Source organism: Oncorhynchus nerka, linkage group LG20, assembly GCF_034236695.1.
Source record: "Oncorhynchus nerka isolate Pitt River linkage group LG20, Oner_Uvic_2.0, whole genome shotgun sequence".
NCBI classification, from domain to species: Eukaryota; Metazoa; Chordata; class Actinopteri; order Salmoniformes; family Salmonidae; genus Oncorhynchus; species Oncorhynchus nerka.
In genome coordinates, this window is record NC_088415.1 from 38,856,662 (window position 1) to 38,878,236 (window position 21,575).

General features: G+C 43.6%; 1 protein-coding gene across 7 annotated transcripts; it reads left to right on the forward strand.

Moving 5' to 3' along the window:
- Positions 1-549: 549 nt before the first annotated feature.
- hipk1a (homeodomain interacting protein kinase 1a) lies at positions 550-21,351 on the forward strand. Of its 7 annotated transcripts, none has more exons than XM_029622451.2 (18): positions 550-877; positions 1,347-2,119; positions 2,250-2,441; positions 3,941-4,122; positions 4,342-4,465; positions 4,674-4,793; positions 5,016-5,108; positions 5,308-5,489; positions 16,274-16,424; positions 16,526-16,730; positions 17,048-17,166; positions 17,427-17,555; positions 18,460-18,623; positions 19,072-19,209; positions 19,390-19,551; positions 19,771-19,973; positions 20,127-20,260; positions 20,382-21,351. In XM_029622451.2, exons 2-18 carry the CDS (start codon positions 1,349-1,351, stop codon positions 20,766-20,768), a joined length of 3,456 nt encoding a protein of 1,151 aa, XP_029478311.2. In that variant the 5' UTR covers positions 550-877; positions 1,347-1,348; the 3' UTR covers positions 20,769-21,351. The 7 variants fall into 7 exon arrangements, with proteins under 7 accessions (XP_029478311.2, XP_064861555.1, XP_029478317.2 ...); XM_065005483.1 differs by having other exon boundaries at positions 18,463-18,623; XM_029622457.2 differs by having other exon boundaries at positions 5,016-5,102; positions 18,463-18,623.
- The last annotated feature ends 224 nt before the right edge of the window (positions 21,352-21,575 follow it).

Here is a 21,575-nt window from a genome sequence, read left to right on the forward strand (position 1 = left end):
CTGACCTAAGGTTTTATATGAACCATGGCGGCCTGACTTTGCTTTTATTATTACTCAACCTGCGAGGAGCGTGAGGGACATATCCCTCGTTCAAAACTGGGAACTCACAGCTGGGAACCATACATCTCCGACTTCCGAGCGTTCAAAATCAATTGGGAACTCGGAAAAATTGAGCTCCAACTGGGAAAAAAATCTATTTTAACAGTCATCCAACTCAAACCTCTTTATAGAGCAACGACTTTCCGACCTGAAAATCACTGACGTCATAATTTGACCTCGTTTTTTTCTGAGTTCGCAGTTGTATAGAACGCGGCAATAAATCCATACTTTCAACCACACTGACGGTCTGAAACTGTAGAACCGACATGTAAATTACTTTACGCTCATAAAAAGGATGGAAACATGATTACTGCGCAACATCAGAGCTTGTGTGCAGTGTGTCACAAAGCCGAAACCTCGTGATTTGGCAAAGAGTTAGAGAAAGGTTTTCTTTGATTTGGACTCTAAGGAATGTGGGCTTTTATTTTGAAGATTTCCTCATTACTATACAAAGTGGCGTCATAATTTGTGCTGCTGGCATAGTAATACTAGTGATGGATCATGGTCTCCCCTAGTGTTTTTAGAATTAGTTTGTCATTTTCTAGCTAGCTAGGTATCTCCAAATTATATGATGTCGTGTGATATCTCCGTAGCTAATGCTACTATGATGTTCCGGTTGATGGTGTGAATGAAGTCGCGTCAGAGGAGAGATCTCTAGGGGAGGTCTTCTACATGAATCTCGCTGTAGCTGCAGCTAGCTAACACTTCATTGACCAAGAACAATGTGGCCTGCTGTTTCGGGAAAACGATCGGAACTGCGGGACTAAACCAAACACAGGTGACGTTAATCTGTTTTTGTTTTACATTATGTTATTTTCCGGCTGTTGACAACCAGTTTTCCATAACATTTAGCTAGCTATAGTTTCCTAGGCTGCTTGGCTGCTGCTTTGTTCCGCAATAACATGGCTGGCGCCGCTAGCAGAACACTGATGATCTACTACAGTTTGTAAATATAGTTCACTTGGTATGAGTTGTCAAGGTGATTTAATTTAAACTGATTTCAACTGTCTGATCTATTACAACTATGTAAAACCACTAGCTACTTAACACCAGCTGTCAGTTTATGGTGATTTTCCCGTGTGGTTCAGTTGGTAGAGCATGACGCTTGCAACGCCAGGGTTGTGAGTTCGATTCACACGGGGGACCAGTATGAAACATTTATGCACTCACTACTGTAAGTCACTGCCAAATGACGTAAATGTAAATGTAACATGCAATCATCTCTATTTGCCTCTCATTTTGTGTAGACATGGCTTCCGAGCTCCAGGTGTTCTCCTCACCCTCAATCTCCTCCAGCGCCTACACTCGCTCCAAGAAACTGAAGGTAGAGAACAGTGTGTGGGATGTGAGCAGCCAAGTGGGAGACAACAACAACAGTTACTACCAGCAGCAGGGCCCCAGCCAGGGCAATGGAAACACATCCTCCCCCTCTGTATCAAGTTTCAACCCAGCATACAACTCCTCCAACTCCAACCAGGGGTACCCATCAACGGGGGCAGGCTCCCGGGAGCAGACGGTCGTACGGGCGGCAGACAGCACCGGCAGCGTCCGAGGACCACCTTCCTCTTCATCTTCCTCCTCTTCCGCCAGTTGCCTTGTCAAAGATGCCGCATCATCATCCTCCTCCCAGCCAGGCGACCTATACCAACATCAGTATGGTAACAGCCTGAAGAGGAAGAGTGAGGAGGTGGACAGCAGTGACAGTGTTCAGATCCTGGAGGAGCTCTCGGCCCCTGTGCTCTCCAACCGCACAGTTGCTGGCGGGGGGACCACCACAGCCCAGTCCATAGCACATTCCACCTCCACCACTAAGAGTAGTAACTCCCACAGTGAGGGGGACTACCAGCTAGTGCAGCATGAGATCCTGTGCTCTGTGTCCAACAGTTATGAGGTGCTGGAGTTCCTAGGGAGAGGTACATTTGGTCAGGTGGCCAAATGCTGGAAGCGTGGCACTAATGAGATTGTGGCCATCAAGATCTTGAAGAATCATCCCTCATATGTCCGGCAAGGTCAAATTGAGGTTAGTGTTGTATCACTAAGCAAAAGTGATGTTCTTGTAAGCTTTAACTAAAACATTTTTGTAAAAGTTTGGGAGGAGAAAGAATAATTAGAAATATAATTGCACACGTCTGCCCTTCTCCACTCGCCAGGTGAGTATCCTGAGCAGACTGAGCACAGAGAATGCTGACGAGTTCAACTTTGTGCGTTCCTACGAGTGTTTCCAACACAAGAACCACACCTGCCTGGTGTTTGAGATGCTGGAGCAGAACCTCTATGACTTCCTGAAGCACAGCAAGTTCAGCCCGCTGCTACTCAAGTCCATCCGGCCTGTGCTGCAGCAGGTATGATACAGTCCACCATATGCTTTATTATCCATATGGGGAAAATGGTCTTGAACACTTTTTCAGTACTGCTGTTGACTGTATGCAAAACAACACGATACATTTTGCATTACCCACTTGACACATACATTGATACATATATTGCACGTTACCCATATCCTACACATATCATACAGCCACCTACATAATATATACACTCTCCTATGTATTTATTTGGACAGTGAAGCTATACATTTTAATTTGGCTCTATACTCCAGCGTTTTGGATTTTAGATTGAGTGTTTTTATAGGAGGCTACAGTACAGAATGTTACCCCCTTTTTTTGTTAATTTTTTCCATACCTGTTTTGCTGCTTAAAAATGAATGCACTTTAGGTATCTAGTCCCCCCATTTGAAGGTGTCATAAGTATTTGGACAAATTCCCTTAGTGTATTACATTTTGTCAAAAGTTTCGTATTTTTCCTACCAAGTGGCGAATTGCAGTGCTTAAGGCGTCACTACAGCCAGTTGTACGGTGTTTCCTCCAACACATTGTTGCGGCAGGTTAAGCGTGCAGTGAAGCGAGCAGGGTGTCAAGAAGGAGTGGGGCTTGGAAGGGTTGTGTTTCGGAGGACGCGTGGCTCTCGACTTTCGCCTCTCCCGTGTCCGTACGGGAGTTGCTGCGATGGGACAAGACTGTAGCTTCCAATTTGCTATCATAAAAAAATACAAAATAAAAGTTTAGTATTTGTATTTTATAGCACGCAATGACTACATCCAGCTTGTGACTCTTGGATGAATTTGCAATTTATTCAGGATAAATCCATAATCATGGTAGCATCCACATTAATGTAGAAGTGTTAAGAAATATATATTGTATTCTTATTTAAAGTAGAAGTGACTCCGAAATGACACAATGCATTATATATTATTAATTTCTATTGGGCACAACATAATCCGAAACACAATCAAAACAAACTTTAAAAGCATCCAAAAAGTTTGTAGTCACAAGCTTGATGTAGTCATTGCGAGATAGGAATATGGGACCAAATTGTATTTGTCACATGCGCCGAATACAACCGGTGTAGGCCTTACAGTGAAATGCTTACAAGCCCTTAACCAACTTAAGGGCTTGTAAGCATTCCAATTGGAGTAAACTAATGAACACTTAGGCTTCTACCTTCAGTTAATACATCTTATACACATTTTACAGACACAATCTATTTTACAATAGTTATATTTAGTTTTTTTTGTCTCAAATCCAAGATGCTGGAGTATAGAGCCAAATAAAAAGTTTTAGCTTCACTGTCTGAAGATTTATTCTTATTTCACCTTTATTTTATTAGGAAAGTCAGTTAAGAACAAATTCTTATTTACAATGACGGCCTACCCTAGCCAAACCCGGACGACGCTGGACCAATTGTGCGCCGCCCTATTGGGAGTCCCAATCACAGCCGGATGTCATGCAGCCTGGAATAAATATGTAGGGAGTGTATATTTGACTCTCTTGTGTTCCATCAGGTGGCCACGGCCCTGATGAAGCTGAAGAGCCTAGGTCTGATCCATGCTGACCTGAAGCCAGAGAACATCATGCTTGTAGATCCTCTCAGACAGCCCTACAGGGTCAAGGTCATCGACTTTGGCTCTGCCAGCCATGTCTCCAAGGCCGTGTGTTCCACCTACCTGCAGTCCCGCTACTACCGGTGAGTGTCTGACTGTCTCATGGGAGGCACAAGCATAGAAATAGAATTACTGGAACAGGCAAAGCCCACCAGACCACTGCAATTTACTTAAATGGGGATACTAGTTTTAGTAATTATATTTCTATGGGCACAATCTGAGTCCCAGTAGCCATGGAGGATGTATTGCAGGCTCAATGTACAACTATGGACATGTCCAATGGTTTGTGTGTGTTATTACAGGGCGCCAGAGATCATCCTGGGTCTTCCCTTCTGTGAAGCGATCGACATGTGGTCTCTGGGCTGTGTCATTGCTGAACTGTTCTTGGGTTGGCCTCTTTATCCCGGTGCCTCAGAGTATGGTCAGGTCAGCAGCAATTATTCTACTGTCAGTGAGACAATACACTCATCCATCGTTGACATGTATTTATCTCTTTCATTTTGTAGTTATACAGTATTGTATTTTATCTAGCATTTTATACAGTGTTGTCTTTAATGCAATGTGCGTTTGTTTGTACTAAAAAAGCAGCGCTCATAATACAATCTCTGATTTGCATTTCCCTTGGTTGCATCAGATCCGGTACATTTCCCAGACCCAGGGCCTGCCTGCTGAGTACCTCCTGAGTGCAGGCACTAAGACCAGCCGCTTTTTCAACAGAGGCCCTGACTCCAGTTACCCCCTCTGGAGGCTCAAGGTACAGTATGTGGCAACAGAACATCTCTGGGTTGTTGATATGTACATATTTTGTTCATGAGTGTAGCTAGGCCTATATGAGACAGTACTTTTGGTAGCATGTTATTACTAGTTGTAACTAGTTTCCAATTTATTACCATATTATTGCTCCCTTATTCCGCGCAGTAGTGTGTAGTGCTACTGTACGTAATAGTCTTCTGTTGTATTTTGTTTTTGTCTGTAGACACCTTCAGAGCATGAGGCAGAGCTGGGGATAAAGTCAAAGGAGGCGAGGAAATACATTTTCAACTGTTTGGATGACATGATGCAGGTGAGGGTGAGCAGGTTACCATTCATTCTGTTAAATAACTCACTCCTGCGTTTGATGTCTTAATGTTTTTGTATTATGCTAATAAATTGGTTTGTTTCATGTCATAAATGTATTTGATTTCGTCAGGCGAGACTTAATGTTTAAATTTGAGTCATTTAGCAGACATTCTTAGCCAGAGAAGGCAACTTTCTGTGTTTTGTTGCAGGTGAACATGACTAGTCTGGTGGGGACTGACGTCCTGGCAGAGAAGGCTGACCGGAGAGAGTTTATTGATCTGCTAAAGAAAATGCTGACGCTGGACGCAGACAAACGCATCACCCCCATGAAGACCCTCAACCACCCCTTTGTCACCATGACACACCTGCTGCACTTTCCTCACAGCTCACAGTAAGTAGAGTCAGGGCTAGGGCTGTTGCGGGGACCGTATTACCGCCACACCGGCGGTCACGAGTCATGAAGGCAGTCAAATTCTGGTATTCAGCACTCTATTGTCCCTCTAATCACTCTGACATCAATGCAAATGTATTTGAAAATCTAATCAAACACTTAATGAGCACCCATGAGCTCATGTGCTATATTTGTATAGGCTATGCAATTGCGGGAGATCCCATCAGCTTTCTATTGGCTAGGCCTACTATATTTATTTCTCAACTTTCCTAATATTAAGCACATTGCTTATTTACAACAGGAGTATAGGCTACCTGGCTGGCATGAAAATAAACCACGGAGAAAAGTATCCTCCATTCGCTATTTAAGTGCATAGATGACATGCATTTTTTACCACGCTGCCCCTATTTTGATACCGGTGCATGATAATGATCTATTCTAAATCAAAACAAATGTCACACATATATTATTTAGTATATGTAAAGGCAAAATTAAAAAACAAATAGCCTGATGGGTGACTATTAGCCTAACACTTGTGAATTATATATTATCACTTGTGAATGATGCCCAGCATAAGAAACAATGCCTTTAAAAAAAGAAACTTGTTTGAATTATAGTTGCACACCTTATGTAGCCTAGCCCATAGGCCTATATGTTTTAACAAGGTTTGTATCACAACTAAAATGGCAAAATAACTTCTTAAAATTAAGCACATTAATCCGCTTTACAACGGGTGTAGATCCTAACTGGCATATAAACTCAGCAAAAAAAGAAACATCCTCTCACTGTCAACTGCATTTATTTTCAGCACACTTAATTAACATGTAAATATTTGTATGAACATAACAATATTCAACAACTGAGACATAAACTGAACAAGTTCCACAGACATGTGACTAACAGAAATGGAATAATGTGTCCCTCAACAAAGGGGTGTTTTAAAATCAAAAGTAACAGTCAGTATCTGGTGTGGCCACCAGCTGCATTAAGTACTGCAGTGCATCTCCTCCTCATGGACTGCACCAGATTTGCCAGTTCTTGCTGTGAGATGTTACCCCACTCTTCCACCAAGGCACCTGCAAGTTCCTGGACATTTCTGGGGGGAATGGCCTAGCCCTCACCCTCCAATCCAACCTCAGTTGGATTGAGATCCGGGCTCTTCGCTGGCCACGGCAGAACACTGACATTCCTGTCTTGCAGGAAATCATGCACAGCATGAGCAGTATGGCTGGTGGCATTGTCATGCTGGAGGGTCATGTCAGGATGAGCCTGCAGGAAGGGTACCACATGAGGGAGGAGGATGTCTTCCTTGTAACGCACTGCGTTTAGATTGAGCTTGTTGTCATTGCAGACAGTCGTATGATGCTGTGACACACTGGTGATGTCTGGTGAGGACCTGCCTTACAACATGCTGGTCTGAGGGCTTGTAGGCCTATCTCGGCCTATTGCGGACAGTTGTTGTTGCCATCCTGTACCTGTCCCGCATGTGATGCTCGGATGTACCGATCCTGTGCAGGTGTTGTTACACGTGGTCTGACACTGCGAGGACGATCAGCTGTCCGCCCTGTCTCCCTGTAGCGCCGTCTTAGGTGTTTCACAGTACGGACATTGCAATTTATTGCCCTGGCCACATCTGCAGTCCTCATGCCTCCTTGCAGCATACCTAAGGCACGTTCACACAGATGAGCAGGGACCCTGGGCATCTTTCTTTTGGTGTTTTTCAGAGTCAGTAGAAAGGCCTCTTTAGTGGCCTAAGTTTTCTTAACTGTGACCTTAATTGCCTACCGTCTATAAGCTGTTAGTGTCTTAACGACCGTTCCAAGGGTGCATGTTCATTAATTGTTTGTTTATGGTTCATTGAACAAGCATGGGAAACAGTGTTTAAAAGTTATTTGGATTTTTACGAATTGTCTTTGCAAGACAGGGTCCTGAAAAAGGGCCGTTTCTTTTTTCGCTGAGTTATAAGCAGCGCGTGAGTTTCAAGTGTGGGGAAGATAATTTACACTATAAAAATACACATTTATAATAAAATCATTACATGCATAATTGCATTTGTGGTCACTTTTGAGAATGGTGTTTTCCTGCTAATGGAACATTTGTGCTTATAGCCTGCTGCCGTGTGCGCATTGCTGCGCTTATAATGTAAAGAAATAGCCTAATAGTTTATCAACATTTTAAAGTAAATGTTCTGATCTGTTGCGTTAGCCACATTGCATAAACATTTTTTGGGGGATGCTATTGGTTGTATTCATTTGGGATCTATCGCATCCCACAACTGGCCCAGACTGTTTGGAATATTTATTTCTCGCACAGAATAGAATAGGTTGACTTTTGTACTATGGGTGATAGTAGATTAACATAGGCTAGTGCTTTTGCTGTTTGTTAGGCCGACTCATATTGTTGGCTGACGAAAAGTAAATGTGGACAGTTCTTCCAACATCTTCAATATGCACCTCGGAATTAGATAAGGATCAGCGCAGTTGCGTCCCCGATGTGTCTGTCTTAACTTGTAGCCTGTGAGGAAGACCGATTCACGTGATGGAGAGCCGTGTGAGTGAGAGAGACTTCGATTGTGCAGCACACTCAGGGAGAAGGCCGCAAAAGGCATTTATTTCAAATGCAATTTTAAGGATGAATAAGTTACTTCAAAAGCTGTAAGATTCATTACTGTAATTGCTGGACTATTAAGCGCACCTGAATATAAACCGCACCCACTGAATTATTAAAAATATGTATTTTGTACATAAATAAGCCGCAGGTGCCTACCGGTACATTGAAACAAATGAACTTTACACAGCCTTTACACGAAACACGGCTTGTAACAAAAATTAAACAGTAGCCTACCAAGAAAGTCATTGGTCACTATCTTCCTCCTCCTGTGCACTGAAACCACTGAAGTCATCTCCTTCGGTGTTGGAGTTGAATAGCCTCAGAATTGCTTCATCCGATGTTGGATTGCTGCCCTCTTCAACACGCAGCAGTCCAGCCTTTCGAAACCCGTTGATGATAGTGGATTTTTTGACAAAGCTCCACGCTGTCAGCAGCTCTATTTCCTTTTCCAACAGCCAGATCGATCGCCTTCAACTTGAAAGCTGCATCATATGCATTTCTTCGTGTCTTTGCCATGATGAGGGTGACAAAATGACTACCGTAATAAGAATGATGGGAAGTTTGAGCGCGCTCGATTTACGTCACATTATGTGACGGTGCTCAGTTTTTTGGCGGCATGAATCTTGTGAAAGCGGGAAAAATCCATAAATTAGCCGCGTCATTGTATAAACCGCGAGGTTCAAAGCGTGGGAAAAAAGTAGCGGCTTATAGTCCGGAAATTACGGTACTTACCAACAACAGCTGCAAATCCCAATAAAACTACATTACTTTTTGAAGCTTGCTTTGTCTTCATGAAATCATGAAGGTGTATTTTCCTCTGTTGAAGCCATTCTGTTGTTGATTTACTTCTGTGTTTTGCGTCGTTGTCCTGTTGCATCACCCAACTTCAGTTGAGCTTCAGTTGGCGGACAGATAGCATAACATTCTCCTGAAAAATGTCTTGATAAACTTGAATTCATTTTCCCGTTGATGATAGCAAGCTGTCCAGGCCCTGAGGCAGCAAAGCAGCCCCAAACCATGATGCTCACTCCACCATACTTTACATTTGGGATGATATTTTGATGTTTGTGTGCTGTGCCTTTTTTTTCTCCACACACACACAGTGTTGTGTGTTCCTTCCAAACAACTCAACTGTAGTTTCATCTGTCCACTGAATATTTTGCCACTAGCGCTGTGGAACATCCAGGTGCACTTTTACAAACTTCAGACATGCAGCAATGTTTTTTTTGGACAGCAGTGGCTTCTTCCGTGGTGTCCTCCCATGAACACCATTCTTGTTTAGTGTTTTACGTATCGTAGACTCATCAACACCGATGTTAGCATGTTCCAGAGATTTCTGTAAGTCTTTAGCTGACACTCTAGGATTCTTCTTAACCTCATTGAGCATTCTGCACTGTGCTCTTGCAGTCATCTTTCCCTTACGGCCACTCCTAGGGAGAGTAGCAACAGTGCTGGACTTTCTCCATTTATAGACAATTGGTCTTACTGTGGACTGATGAACATCAAGGCTTTTCGAGGTACTTTTGTAACCCTTTCCAGCTTTATGCAAGTCAACATTTGGTAAGCTTAAGTCTTCTATCTCTTTTGTTCGAGGCATGGTTCACATCAGGCAATGCTTCTTGTGAATAGCAAACTCCTATTTTGTGAGTGTTTTTTATAGGGCAAGGCAGCTCTAACCAACATCTCCAATCTCATCTCATTGATTGGACTCCAGGTTAGCTGACTCCAATTAGCTATCCGAGAAGTCACTAGCCTAGGGTTTCACATCGTTTTTCCAACCTACACTGAATGTTTAAATTATGTATTCAATATAGACAATAAAAATACAATCATTTTTTGTTGCGACTTAGATGAAGATCAGATCAAATTTGATGACCAATTTATGCAGAAATCCAGGTAATTCCAGAGGGTTCACATACTTTTTCTTGCCACTGTATATGCTTTGCGTCATATACAGTGTCTACTGGTATTATTTTCAATTGAGAACATTAAGAACAGTAAAACATTAAGAACAGTCTCAATTTGTTGGGGCATGAACTCTACGAGGTGTCAAAGCGTTGGACAGGGATTCTGGCCCATGTTGACTCCAATGCTTTCAACAGTTATCAAGTTGGCTGGATGTCCTTTGGGTGGTGGACCATTCTTGATACACACGGGAAACTGTTGAGGTTGAAAAACCCAGCAGCACTGCAGTTCTTGAAGCAAACCGTTGCGCCTGGCACCTACTACTATGCCCCATTCAAAGGCACTTAAATATTTTGTCTTGCTCATTCACCCTCTGAATGGCACACATACACAGTCCATGTCTCAATCGTCTCCAAGCTTAAAAATATTTCTTTAACCTGTCTCTTCCCCTTCATCTACACTGATTTTGAAGTGGATTGAACAAGTGACATCGATAAAGGATTATAGGCTGACAAGGTGAAGGCTATGTCATGGAAAGAGCAGATGTCAATGTTTTGTACACTTCGTGTATAGCTCAACATGTAAACAATGTGTGAGTTGAGCTATTCTCTGCTTTAGATGACAGATGTCTATAAGGCCAGTAATGCCATAATACTGTAGGCCTCTGGATGCATTGGTGATGCATGCAATTAGATAAGGAAGCAGCTACTCTGCCTGGGGTCCAGCAAAATTAAGGCAGTTTATACAATTTAAAAAAAACTTTACAATACATTCACAGATTTCACAACACACTGTGTGCCTTCAGGTCCCTACTCCACCACTACCACATATCTACAGCACAAAATCCATGTGTCTGTGCCTATGTTTGTGTTGCTTCACAGTCCCCGCTGTTCCATAAGGTGCATTTTTATCTGTTTTTTATTAAAATCTCATTTTACTGCTTGTATCAGTTACTTGATGTGGAATAGAGTTCTATGTAGTCATGGCTCTATGTAGTGCTGTGTGCCTCCCATAGTCTGTTCTGGACTTGGGGACTGTGAAGAGACCTCTTGCGGCATGTCTTGTGGGGTATGCATGGGTGTCCGAGCTGTGTGCCAGTAGTTCAAAGAGACAGTTCGGTGCATTCAACATGTCAATACCTTTCATAAATACAAAAAGTGATGAAGTCAATCTCTCCTCCACTTTGAGCCAGGAGAGATTGACATGCGTATTATTAATATTAGCTCTCTCTGTACATCCAAGGGCCAGCTGCCCTGTTCTGAGCCAATTGCAATTTTCCTAAGTCCCTTTTTGTGGCACCTGACCACACAACTTAACAGTAGTCCTAGTGAGACAAAACTAGAGCCTGTAGGACCTGCCTTGTTGACAGTGCTGTTAACAACGTAGAGCGACGCTTTATTATGGACAGACTTCTCCCCATCTTAGCTACTGTTGCATCAATATGTTTTGACCGTGACCATTTACAATCCAGGGTTACTCCAAGCAGTTTAGTCACCTCAACTTTCTAAATTTCCACATTATTTAGTTGAGGTTTAGGGTTTAGTGAAAGATTTGTGCCAAATACAATGCTTTTAGTTTTAGAAATATTTAGGACTAACTAATTCCTTTCCACCCACTCTGAAGCTAACTGCAGCTCTTTAAGTGTTGCAGTCATTTCAGTTGCTGTAGTAGCTGACATGTATAGTGTTGAGTCATCTGCATACATAGACACACTGACTTTACTCCAAGCCAGTGGCATGACATTAGTAAAGATTGAAAGAAGTAAGGGGCCTAGACAGCTGCCCTGGGGAATTCCTGATTCTCCTTGGATTATGTTGGAGAGGCTTCCATTAAAGAACACCCTCTGTGTTCTATTTTATGGGTAACTCTTTATCCACAATATAGCCGGGGGTGTAAAGCCATAACACATACATTTTCCAGCAGCAGACTATGATCGATAATGTCAGAATCCACACTCCCCCACGATCTTTTTATCATGAATTTCTCTCAGCCAGTCATCAGTCATTTGTGTAAGTGCTGTGCTTGTTGAATGTCCTTCCCTATAAGCATGTTGAAAGTTTGTCAATTTGTTTACTGTAAAAGAGCATTGCATCTGGTCAAACACCATTTTTTCCAAAAGTTTACTAAGGGTTGGTTACCAGGCTAATTGGTTGGCTATTTGAGCCAGTAAAGGGGGCTTTACTATTCTTAGGTAGCTGAATGACTTTCTAGTAGGCCTAAATTGAACATATGGCAAATAGGAGTGGCAATATCGTCAGCTATTATCCTCTGTAATTTTCCATCCAACCTCTTCCACACTCACTTTACAGAATTCAAAATTACAATGCATGTCTTTCATAATCTGGTCACATTATATATACACATTATATACTATATACACATTATAACTTTATTTTCATAACGGGTGCATGCTTATTAGTAAGGAATTAGCAATTTCATAAATGTGTCAAGTGCCGTGTCTGTTTGCTCTTCATTACATACCACGGACCAACATTCTTTATATCAACAACATAGGAATCACTACAACACTTATTAGATCACCTATTATACACTATATTAGCCCAGCTTTTGGAACTTTGGTTTTCCTAGATATGGCTACTATATTGTGATCACTACATCCGATGGCTATGGATAATGCTTTCATGAACATTTCTGCAGCATTAGTAAAGCTGTGATCAATACGTGTTGATGATTTCATTCCTGTGCTGTTTGTAACTACCCTGTTAGGTTGATTTATAATCTGAACCTCGTTACAGTTTTAAGCTTTTTCTTGAGTAGGCAGCTTGATGAAAGCCAGTCAATATACCTCTCTGTTGATATCATGTACATTATCAAGCATTTCACACATGTTATCCAGATACGGACTGTTAGAACTTGGTGATATTTTGCAGTTTCCCATCAGAATTAGCTTTAGATGAGGCAGATGAACCTGTAGCCATATTACTTTAACACTATTTAACATGAGATCCTCTCTAATTTTTACAGGAATGTGGTTCTGAATATAAACAGCAAAACCTCCACCGTTGGCATTTCTATCTTTTCTGTAGATGTTATAACCTTGTATTTCTACCGCTGTATCAACAAAGGTATTATGTAAGTGAGTTTCAGAGATAGTCAGAATATGAATGTCATCTGTTACTAGCAAATTTACTGATTTCATGAATCTCGTTTATTAAGCCACATATGTTAATGTGGACTATTTTGAGCACCTTTCTTCTGGGATGCTTACTTGTTTTCATTGCTTTACTGGGAAGCTTACCAGAAGAAGATATGCTCATGTTATTGCAGGGTGAGCTGCACACAGTGGACTTCCTCCTAGGGCACACAGCCTCCGTGCTAACAGTATAAATCTGGTTCATAGGCACATGATTACTACATACAGGATCAGCAGAGGCATTCTGGGCAGTTAGAGGGACATAAATGAGGTTACTTACTTTGTGTCTACCAATGCCCCTGGTGTAATGTTAATTTGCTGAAGCATTATGACAACTCCGCGTCACAATGGTAGGGATTAGCTGAGCTGGGCTTTGAAAGGATCCAGGAACCTGCATTATTTGGGTTGATCCTATCCTTTTTATAAAACGTGTTTTGTTTCCAAAAGGTATCGAAAGATTGTCAACAAAAGTTAAACCCATTGAGCTGCAATTATCCCGTAGCCAGCTGTGAAGAGAATGAACGATTTAGCAGGATTCTATGCCACGATTCAAAGAGGGCACAGGGCCGGATATGATGACTATTTTGTTAGTGTCTAGCAGAGTCTCTCTATCAGCTCTTTTTAAAATTCACTTTCAACTGTTCAGAGCTGCCCTTCATAATGTCATTAAAACCCACATGGACTACGATAGTACATTCGGGAGCAGCTTAGTGATGTCATTTACCCGAGCTCTGGGATAGGACATTGTTTTTGCACCAGGAACGGTCACATTTCTTACCATGGAGCTGCTCATACAGTGCATTTGGAAAGTATTCAGACCCCTTGACTTTTTCCACATTGTGTTACGTTACAGCCTTATTCTAAAATATAATCTGTTTTTACCCCCCCCCCCCCATCAATCTACACAAAATATCCCATAATGTCAAAGCAAAAACAGGTTTTTAGAAAGTTTTGCTAATTTATAAAAAATATAAATATCACATTTACTTAAGTATTCAGACCCTTTACTTTGTTGAAGCACCTTTTAGCAGCGACTACAGCCTCAAGTCTTCTTGGGTATGACGCTACAATTTTGGCACACCTGTATTTGGGGAGTTTCTCACATGCTTCTCTGCAGATCCTCTCAAGCTCTGTCAGGTTGAATGGGGAGCGTTGCTGCACAGCTATTTTCAGATCTCTCCACAGATGTTAGATCGGATTCAAGTCCGGGCTCTGGCTGGGCCACTCAAGGACATTCAGTGACTTGTCCCGAAGCCACTCCTGTGTTGTCTTGGCTGTGTGCTTAGGGTCGTTGTCCTGTTGGAAGGGGAACCTTCACCCCAGTCTGAGGTCCTGAGCACTCTGAAGCAGGTTATCAAGGATCTCTCTGTACTTTACGCCGTTCATCTTTCCCTCGATCCTGACTAGTCTCCCAGTCCCTGCCGCTATAAAACATACACACAGCATGCTGTTGCCACCACCATGCTTCACCGTAGGGATGGTGCCAGGTTTCCTCCAGACGTGAAGCTTGGCATTCAGGCCAAAGAGTTCAATCTTGGTTTCATCAGACAAGATAATTTTGTTTCTCATGGTCTGAGTGTCCTTTAGGTGCCTTTTGGCAAACTCCCAAGTGGGGCTGTCGTGTGCCTTTTACTGAGGAGTGGTTTCGTCTGGCCACTCCTCCACTCTAAAAGCCTGATTGACGGAGTTCTGCAGAGATGGTTGTCCTTCTGGAAGGTCCTCCCATCTCCACAGAGGAACTCTAGAGCTCTGTCAGGGTTACCATTGTGTTCTTGGTCACCTCCCTGATCAAGGCCATTCTACCCCGATTGCTTAGTTTTGCTGGGTGCCCAGCTCTCGGAAGAGTCTTGTTGGTTCCAAACTTCTTTCATTAAAGAATGATGGAGGCTACTGTGTTCTTGAGGACCAAGGTCAGGAGCTGCTAGAGCGCGATGAGCCATGTCAATTATTATACAAAGTTCGACTAAAAACAACAACTAATGTACAATACTGTGTCCTTAAAGTGTATATAGGTTCATAACTTTTGTGAAACGGCACAGTTAAAAAAGATGTGGCAAATAGATGGTCTTCAGAGATAAATGGGATGGTCTTCAGAGATAAATGGGATGGTCTTCAGAGATAAATGGGATGGTCTTCAGAGATAAATGGGATGGTCTTCAGAGATAAATGGGATGGTCTTCAGAGATAAATGGGATGGTCTGAGGGTAGCTGAAGGGTGGCATTTAAAAACAACTATTGTAAAATACATTGTGTCCGTAAAATGTTTATAGTGTGTCTAGAAGGCCGAAGTGGTGTTGCCCATTAGTTCACTCCAATAACAAGGGGTTATTGGGGGATTGGAAATGAGGCAGACAATTACATTGATGGAAGTTACAATCGATCTACAATATTAAAGGGGATCTACCCCTCTTCAAGAGATGTTCAGTGGTAGCAAAGCACAGCCAGCAGCCATGTGGACGTCCTGAATGGAGACGAGGACAAAAAGTGTTTTGTCACCAGAACGTTTTAGAACATGTTGTTTGACTTTACCTGCGTCATCTACTTTCAATACATATAAATCGCAGACAGTTGGCAACACTTGGCCACTTGAAACTAGCGTAGCAACAACTACCTGGACAGAAAACAGTGACGCACATTACACACAGCACCCCTTCTATAAGCGTGTCTTGGGGGTTCTTGAAATGTAACATCCAATCAAAATCTTCCACTTCCACTGGACCATTCAAACTGTTTTTTGCGATACAAAATTCTCCAGACCATAGGATTAAAATCTGATTTTAAGATACATTTTAGAAGTGGGGGTTAAGCCATAATTAAGACTTTGTGGCTGTGGTAACTAATGACAACTTTAAAATGGCTGTGAAAATAAAGAAAATATTTCAGCCAATAGAAATGTGGGTACATTTGTGGACAACATTCTAACTTACTCAACCTTTACCTTCTATTAGATTTTTATTTTATTTTTAAATGGCATAGAGCTCTTACACACAACAGTCCAGGATTAGGACAGCTTTGCAAATCTTGTTTTTCTCTTTTATGATTTTCCATGGCCTCTCCTGTTTACCTTGCTCCTTTTAGAATTACATGTGCCTTGATAAATATGATTCTTTTTCAGTGTGAAGTCATGCTTCCAGAACATGGACATATGCAAGCGCAGGGTCAGCGCTTTCGAGAGTGGAAAGAATCTGTTTTCTAGCAACAACAATCCCAGTGCAGCTACAAACCTCACTGTTACATTTAGCAGCCAGCTCAACCAGCACAACCAGGTGAGAAACGAATGCCTTGTATTGTCAGACTTCCTCAGGATGTCCTTTCAACACGTGAATCATATTTGACAACACATGTCATGTTATCCCCGCCGTGTCAGATGGCGTCCACCGGTGGCCAGTCACTGTCAGTGAGCAGCAACGTCCCTCTGCTGAACTACCAGCCGGGCCTGTATCAGCAGGCTACTATCAACATCCCCGGTCTCCCCCAGCAGAGTGTCCCTCTGCAGACCAGACCCACCCAGCTATGTGGCCAGGCTGAGCCTTTCCAGCAGACTCTCATCGTCTGCCCCCCCACCATCCAGGGTGAGCAGAGCAGAGAAGGAACCGTATGGAGCAGGGTTACAATGTTAGAGCAACAGTTTGTTTGCCTCTCTTTTTGCGCTCGTATGAAGACCAAATTCATGTCGCCGCTAAGTAAATATGTTGTAATGTGGGAGACAACGGTCAGTGGGACATCTTGTCCGTAGCCTCATGTGATCTATTAACACGGGAGGATCTGAACTTCATCATTTTGATTCCGCCCAATTTTCTTTAAATTAGCCGTACAGTCTGTAGTCTGCTTCTGCAGAGCTGTATATTCATGACATTGTAACTAATCTACCTCCCTCCTTTCTTTGTAGGCCTCCAGACGTCCGGCAAACACTCTGGTTTCCCAGTGAGGATGGACAACGCTGTTCCCATGGGGCCCCAGAACCAGTCCACTCAGCCTCTACATCTCCAGCCTGGAATGCTCACACAGGTACAGCGAGGCTGACTGCTGCGTGACCACCCACCCGCAGCCTGACTCCATGTTTGGAATCCTATGAATAACTTGGGTGTATCTCACCAGAGTCACATCACAACGTGTTAAACCTGTTTTAACGTTCCTCTCCTTTCTTTGGGAATCAAATCTCAGACTGTGGTGAAGGGATGTGGCGATCAGATCTGTCCACCCCCCTCCCCCACCATTTCTAGTTATCTAACCCCTACACCCGTCCCTCAAACCTCCTCCCCCACCAGGCCTCCTGCACTCCTTTGATGGTAGCCACTCTGCACACCCCTGTGGCAGGAATGGCCCCTCTGTATTCGCTGCCCCTGGGCTGTGGGGCTGGAAGGCCCGGCCTGCTGGATCAGAGCTCCACCATGCTGGTAAAGCACAAACACCACTCCTGCTAACCCCTGTTGCCCCCGTCTTCCCTGTACCCCTTTCTCCCCCTGACACATTTCAGGGGTGTGCAGAGCATGGGATGCATGTGCTGCTGCTTACTATAGTGTGTGCTTTTGCTTGCAGCGTCTCATCTGTCCCTTTCTCTTCTCCCCCCCCCCCCCCCCCAAAAAAAAAATAAGGCTTTTGCATTATTATACAGTGACAGCTGAAGTTTCCGGGAAGTCTTGCTGAAATGTAAATAAATTCAACCAAATGTAAATGTGCCCTTCATCGCTGCAACCTTGGGAAACCTGCTGTTGATTCAAATGATTAACGCCGTTGCGTTGGTCCTAGATTCGTCTTGAGTTCCAGGTCTTCAACCAGTGTTCTGAACGGACCTTCTCAGTTCTACAGGACTGCCTTCCAGGACATGTGTGCTTGGCTTGAGAGCATGACCTGTTTTCTCTTCTGCCAGTTGGGAGTTCCCATTTGAACAGTGTTTTGATTTTCAATCCTATTTCTTTCCTCGGCAGTAACTATTGTTTAGGTCGTGCTTTGGAAGTCTGGGGAACAGAGACCGGTCATTGGATGTTTATCTTTCTCTTCTGAATTTGATCTTGACTCAGTGGGGGCGTGCTGGATAACTTTTCAGGTGTGACGGGAACAGACACCGAATCATGTCTGTCTACGAACTGCATGTGCTCCTCATGCACCTGCATTCTGTGGTGGTCTGACTGTCATACTCACATTTAGCACAGCATTTTTCAATTTCTCTCAAAACAGACTGTTCAACTTGCAGTATGATTTCAGTATCTGTTGTTCGAGAAGTAAACCTACAATAACTGTGTTCATGTGTGTGTGTGTGTGTGTGTGTGTGTGTGTGTGTGTGTGTGTGTGTGTGTACAGCAGGGCTGGCCAGCAGGGACCCAGCAGATCCTTATCCCCTCCACGTGGCAGCAGATGCCAGGCATGGCCCTTCACAGCCAGAGCCAGACACTGGTCCCTGACCCTCCCATGGGAGCCCCTCTCTCTGGTGGAGACGGCTCAGGACAACAAGCATCACACCGGAGGTGAGTACTGCAGTGCTGTCCCTCTGGGCTCCGTCACTAAGGCCAAATGTACTTATTTTTTACCTTTTTATTTAACTAGGCAAGTCAGTTAAGAACAAATTCTTATTTTCAATGTCGGCCTAGGAACAGTGGGTTAACTGCCTTGTTCAGGTGCAGAATGACAGATCTTTACCTTGTCAGCTCGGGGATTCGATCCTGCAACCTTTCGGTTACTAGTCCAACGCTCTAACCACAAGGCTTCCTGCCACCCCATATCACTGACTAAACAGCAGAAAGTTAGAGTAATTTCAGAGGAAGCCCTTATTTGATATATATATGCAATTTTTTTGGTATCTAGGTTACAGTATGTGGAGACATTAGTTGGTTCAGATAACTACCCACTTATGCCAGCGTGTTGTACTGATTCCAATATGCTAGGGAAGCTAATTCCAACTTGTTGTGATGCCAGGGGTCGTCATGGCAGTCAGTACGATGGCATCATGCAGCAGGACCTTGCACTGGGGCGTCAAGCACCCACGGCCCCCTCCCAGGCAAGACCCCAGCAGGGGAAAGGGTGTAAGGCTCGACATGCCGACAGTAGGGCCAGGTAACTTTCAAACCCAAAAGGGACTTTTACACTGTATTGTTCCCTTCCTCACCATCTATGTCATTTATGTGAATCAGTGAGAGCTTTATGATTGACCGCTTTTAAAATCTTTACATGTTTTAATTGCATTGAAACATCTCGGTGTACTTTACATTAAAAAGGAGTGCTGCCCCTTTGCAGGCCTGTGTTGTCGCTGGAGCAAGCTGCCTCTGTGGTCGACAACACCCCTGCCTTCAATGGTGATCCAATCGTCATCTCCGATACTCCCAGCCCTGCTGCCAGCATTATCTCCATCCACAGCGACACAGAGGACGAAGATGACAGGAAGTTCCCTGCTGCCGGGTGAGGTCACGTCCAGTGTAATCTCATGCATCCATCTAATGTGTGAATTCATGAGACGCTGCTGTTTTGAGTAGCTGAATCCAGCACTGTATGACCGTGGCTTTCAACCCCTTTGGGTATGTGCATCCTGTCTCTCAAGGGGCTGGGTTGAAAGCAAAAGATGAATATCTGTTTTCTGAAAATAAAATTCTGAAGTATTCTTTCTCTTCTCTGTCACAGCTCTGGTGTTAACCAGCGAGCCAATGTGATCAGCTGTGTGACGGTGCACGACTCGCATGACTCTGACTCGTCGATCAGCAGTCCCCTGAGCCCCAAGCGCCTTGCCACCAACTCCTCCTCGTCCCAGTCCTCCTCCAAGTCCCTTGCCATCATCCTGCCCTCAGTGAAGACTCAGTCTGGGGAGAGCGGGACCCACAAATCAGGTTAGCACACACCTCCAGCCTAGTGTTTCCCCTACCATTGTATAGGTGGGGCGGCCTGTAGCTTTGTTGCTTTGGGAACTTTGTGTACCACCTGCAACTATTCTCACAGCATTAAATATGTGGGATGTTTTTTTTCTTCTTTTTGTTTCTCAGATCAACACGTTAATGTCTCTGGTAAGTCCAAGAAGGTGACAGCTCAGCAGTCCAGCAGGGCAGGAGAGGCCTCTAGCTCTGATCGCCATCAGAGGGCCACAACTAGCAGATCTCAACCCCTCAACCTGAGTCAGGTATAAAGCAATATTTTTGACTTCACTTGTCATGTCTTAGGGTTTTTGTTTATCCTCTTCTTATTTCACGTTTAGTCTTGGAGGCAGAAAGTATATAAATGCGATTTATATTCCTCCCCAGGTACAGCAGTCTGTGCTGTCATCATCACAAGACAGAACAGGAGGCAACAGCAGCTCCTTGCGCCGTCAGCCCACCTACCCTCCTCCAGTCTCCTCCCACTCCTACCGTTTGCAAGAGGCTTCCTCCATCTTCACCTCTACCCCTAACCTGTACGCCTACCCTGCCTCTGCCGCCCTGGCCTCTGTCTCTCAGGCCATGGACCAGCTCCACGCCGGGGGCTCTTCTAGACACGCCCGGCCCAGCGGGCCCTACTCCTCCCTGGGGCTCCTTCATGCCCAGGGACAGTACCACCAGCAGCTGGCGGCCCAGCCTTACCCCGTCCCACGGTCCAGCGCAGCGGCCTACCAGCTCAGCCAGAGGAAGCTCAGTCAGTACCCCTACCTGTGAGGAATAGAGGCTGCCATAGAAATAGAATATGCTAGATTCTATTTCTGTGGAAAAAAACAGCTATCTAGCCCAGCGGAAGACCAAATGGAGACCAAGACTATAAAGGCACAGCACTGCACAAGTTTAGCACAGGCACTATGATACTTAAATACCACTGATATTTTTAAATGTGCAATTTAGTAAGGCCTCGTTTAGAATTATTTTAACAGCTTTGTTCGCAATGTCCTGATTTCAAGTGGTAAATATTTTTAATTCCCTGTTACTTAAATGAAATTCGCTTATGTGCAAAAAAGTCCTTTAAACATTTGTCTTATGTAAAGCCAGTATTTTGCTATCTTTTGTTTTTAGAATATTACGCTTGTAAAAGCACTAACCCGTGTGTCCTTTGTCGTTATCATGACATTTTATTTCCATGTACTGCAGCTAATCAAATTGTACTAGAATTATAAGGACCTTTTATTTATTTGTTTTTATCATTATTTTGAATGTCTACGTATTGCAAATAACGCTGAACAGAGTTTCTCTGTTTCATAAGTGTGTTTTCCGTGTCTGTTGTAAAAGAATACAGATAAAATAATGAGTTTGTCGACTAAATGTCACCTTACCTGAAACACTTCCCTACACATGTACACTCCTCTACCTATTTGTTTGGCCAAAGAAGCTAAAACTTTTGCTTTGGCTCTGAGATCAAATGTTGTATACGAGGCGACTGCAGAACATCACCAGGGTATTTTCATGTGTAACTCTTTAGATATGAATGCACTTTATATCTAGTCGTGTCCCCCCCCCCCCATTTGAAGATTTCAT

Bases quoted from the DNA above. Each gene is read 5' to 3' on its own strand.
- hipk1a (XM_029622451.2), top strand. From the start codon at position 1,349: ATGGCTTCCGAGCTCCAGGTGTTCTCCTCACCCTCAATCTCCTCCAGC. The intron at 4,466-4,673 runs GTCAGCAGCAAT...TGGTTGCATCAG, and splicing joins GTGCCTCAGAGTATGGTCAG to ATCCGGTACATTTCCCAGAC. The intron at 19,974-20,126 runs GTTAGCACACAC...TTTGTTTCTCAG, and splicing joins GAGCGGGACCCACAAATCAG to ATCAACACGTTAATGTCTCT.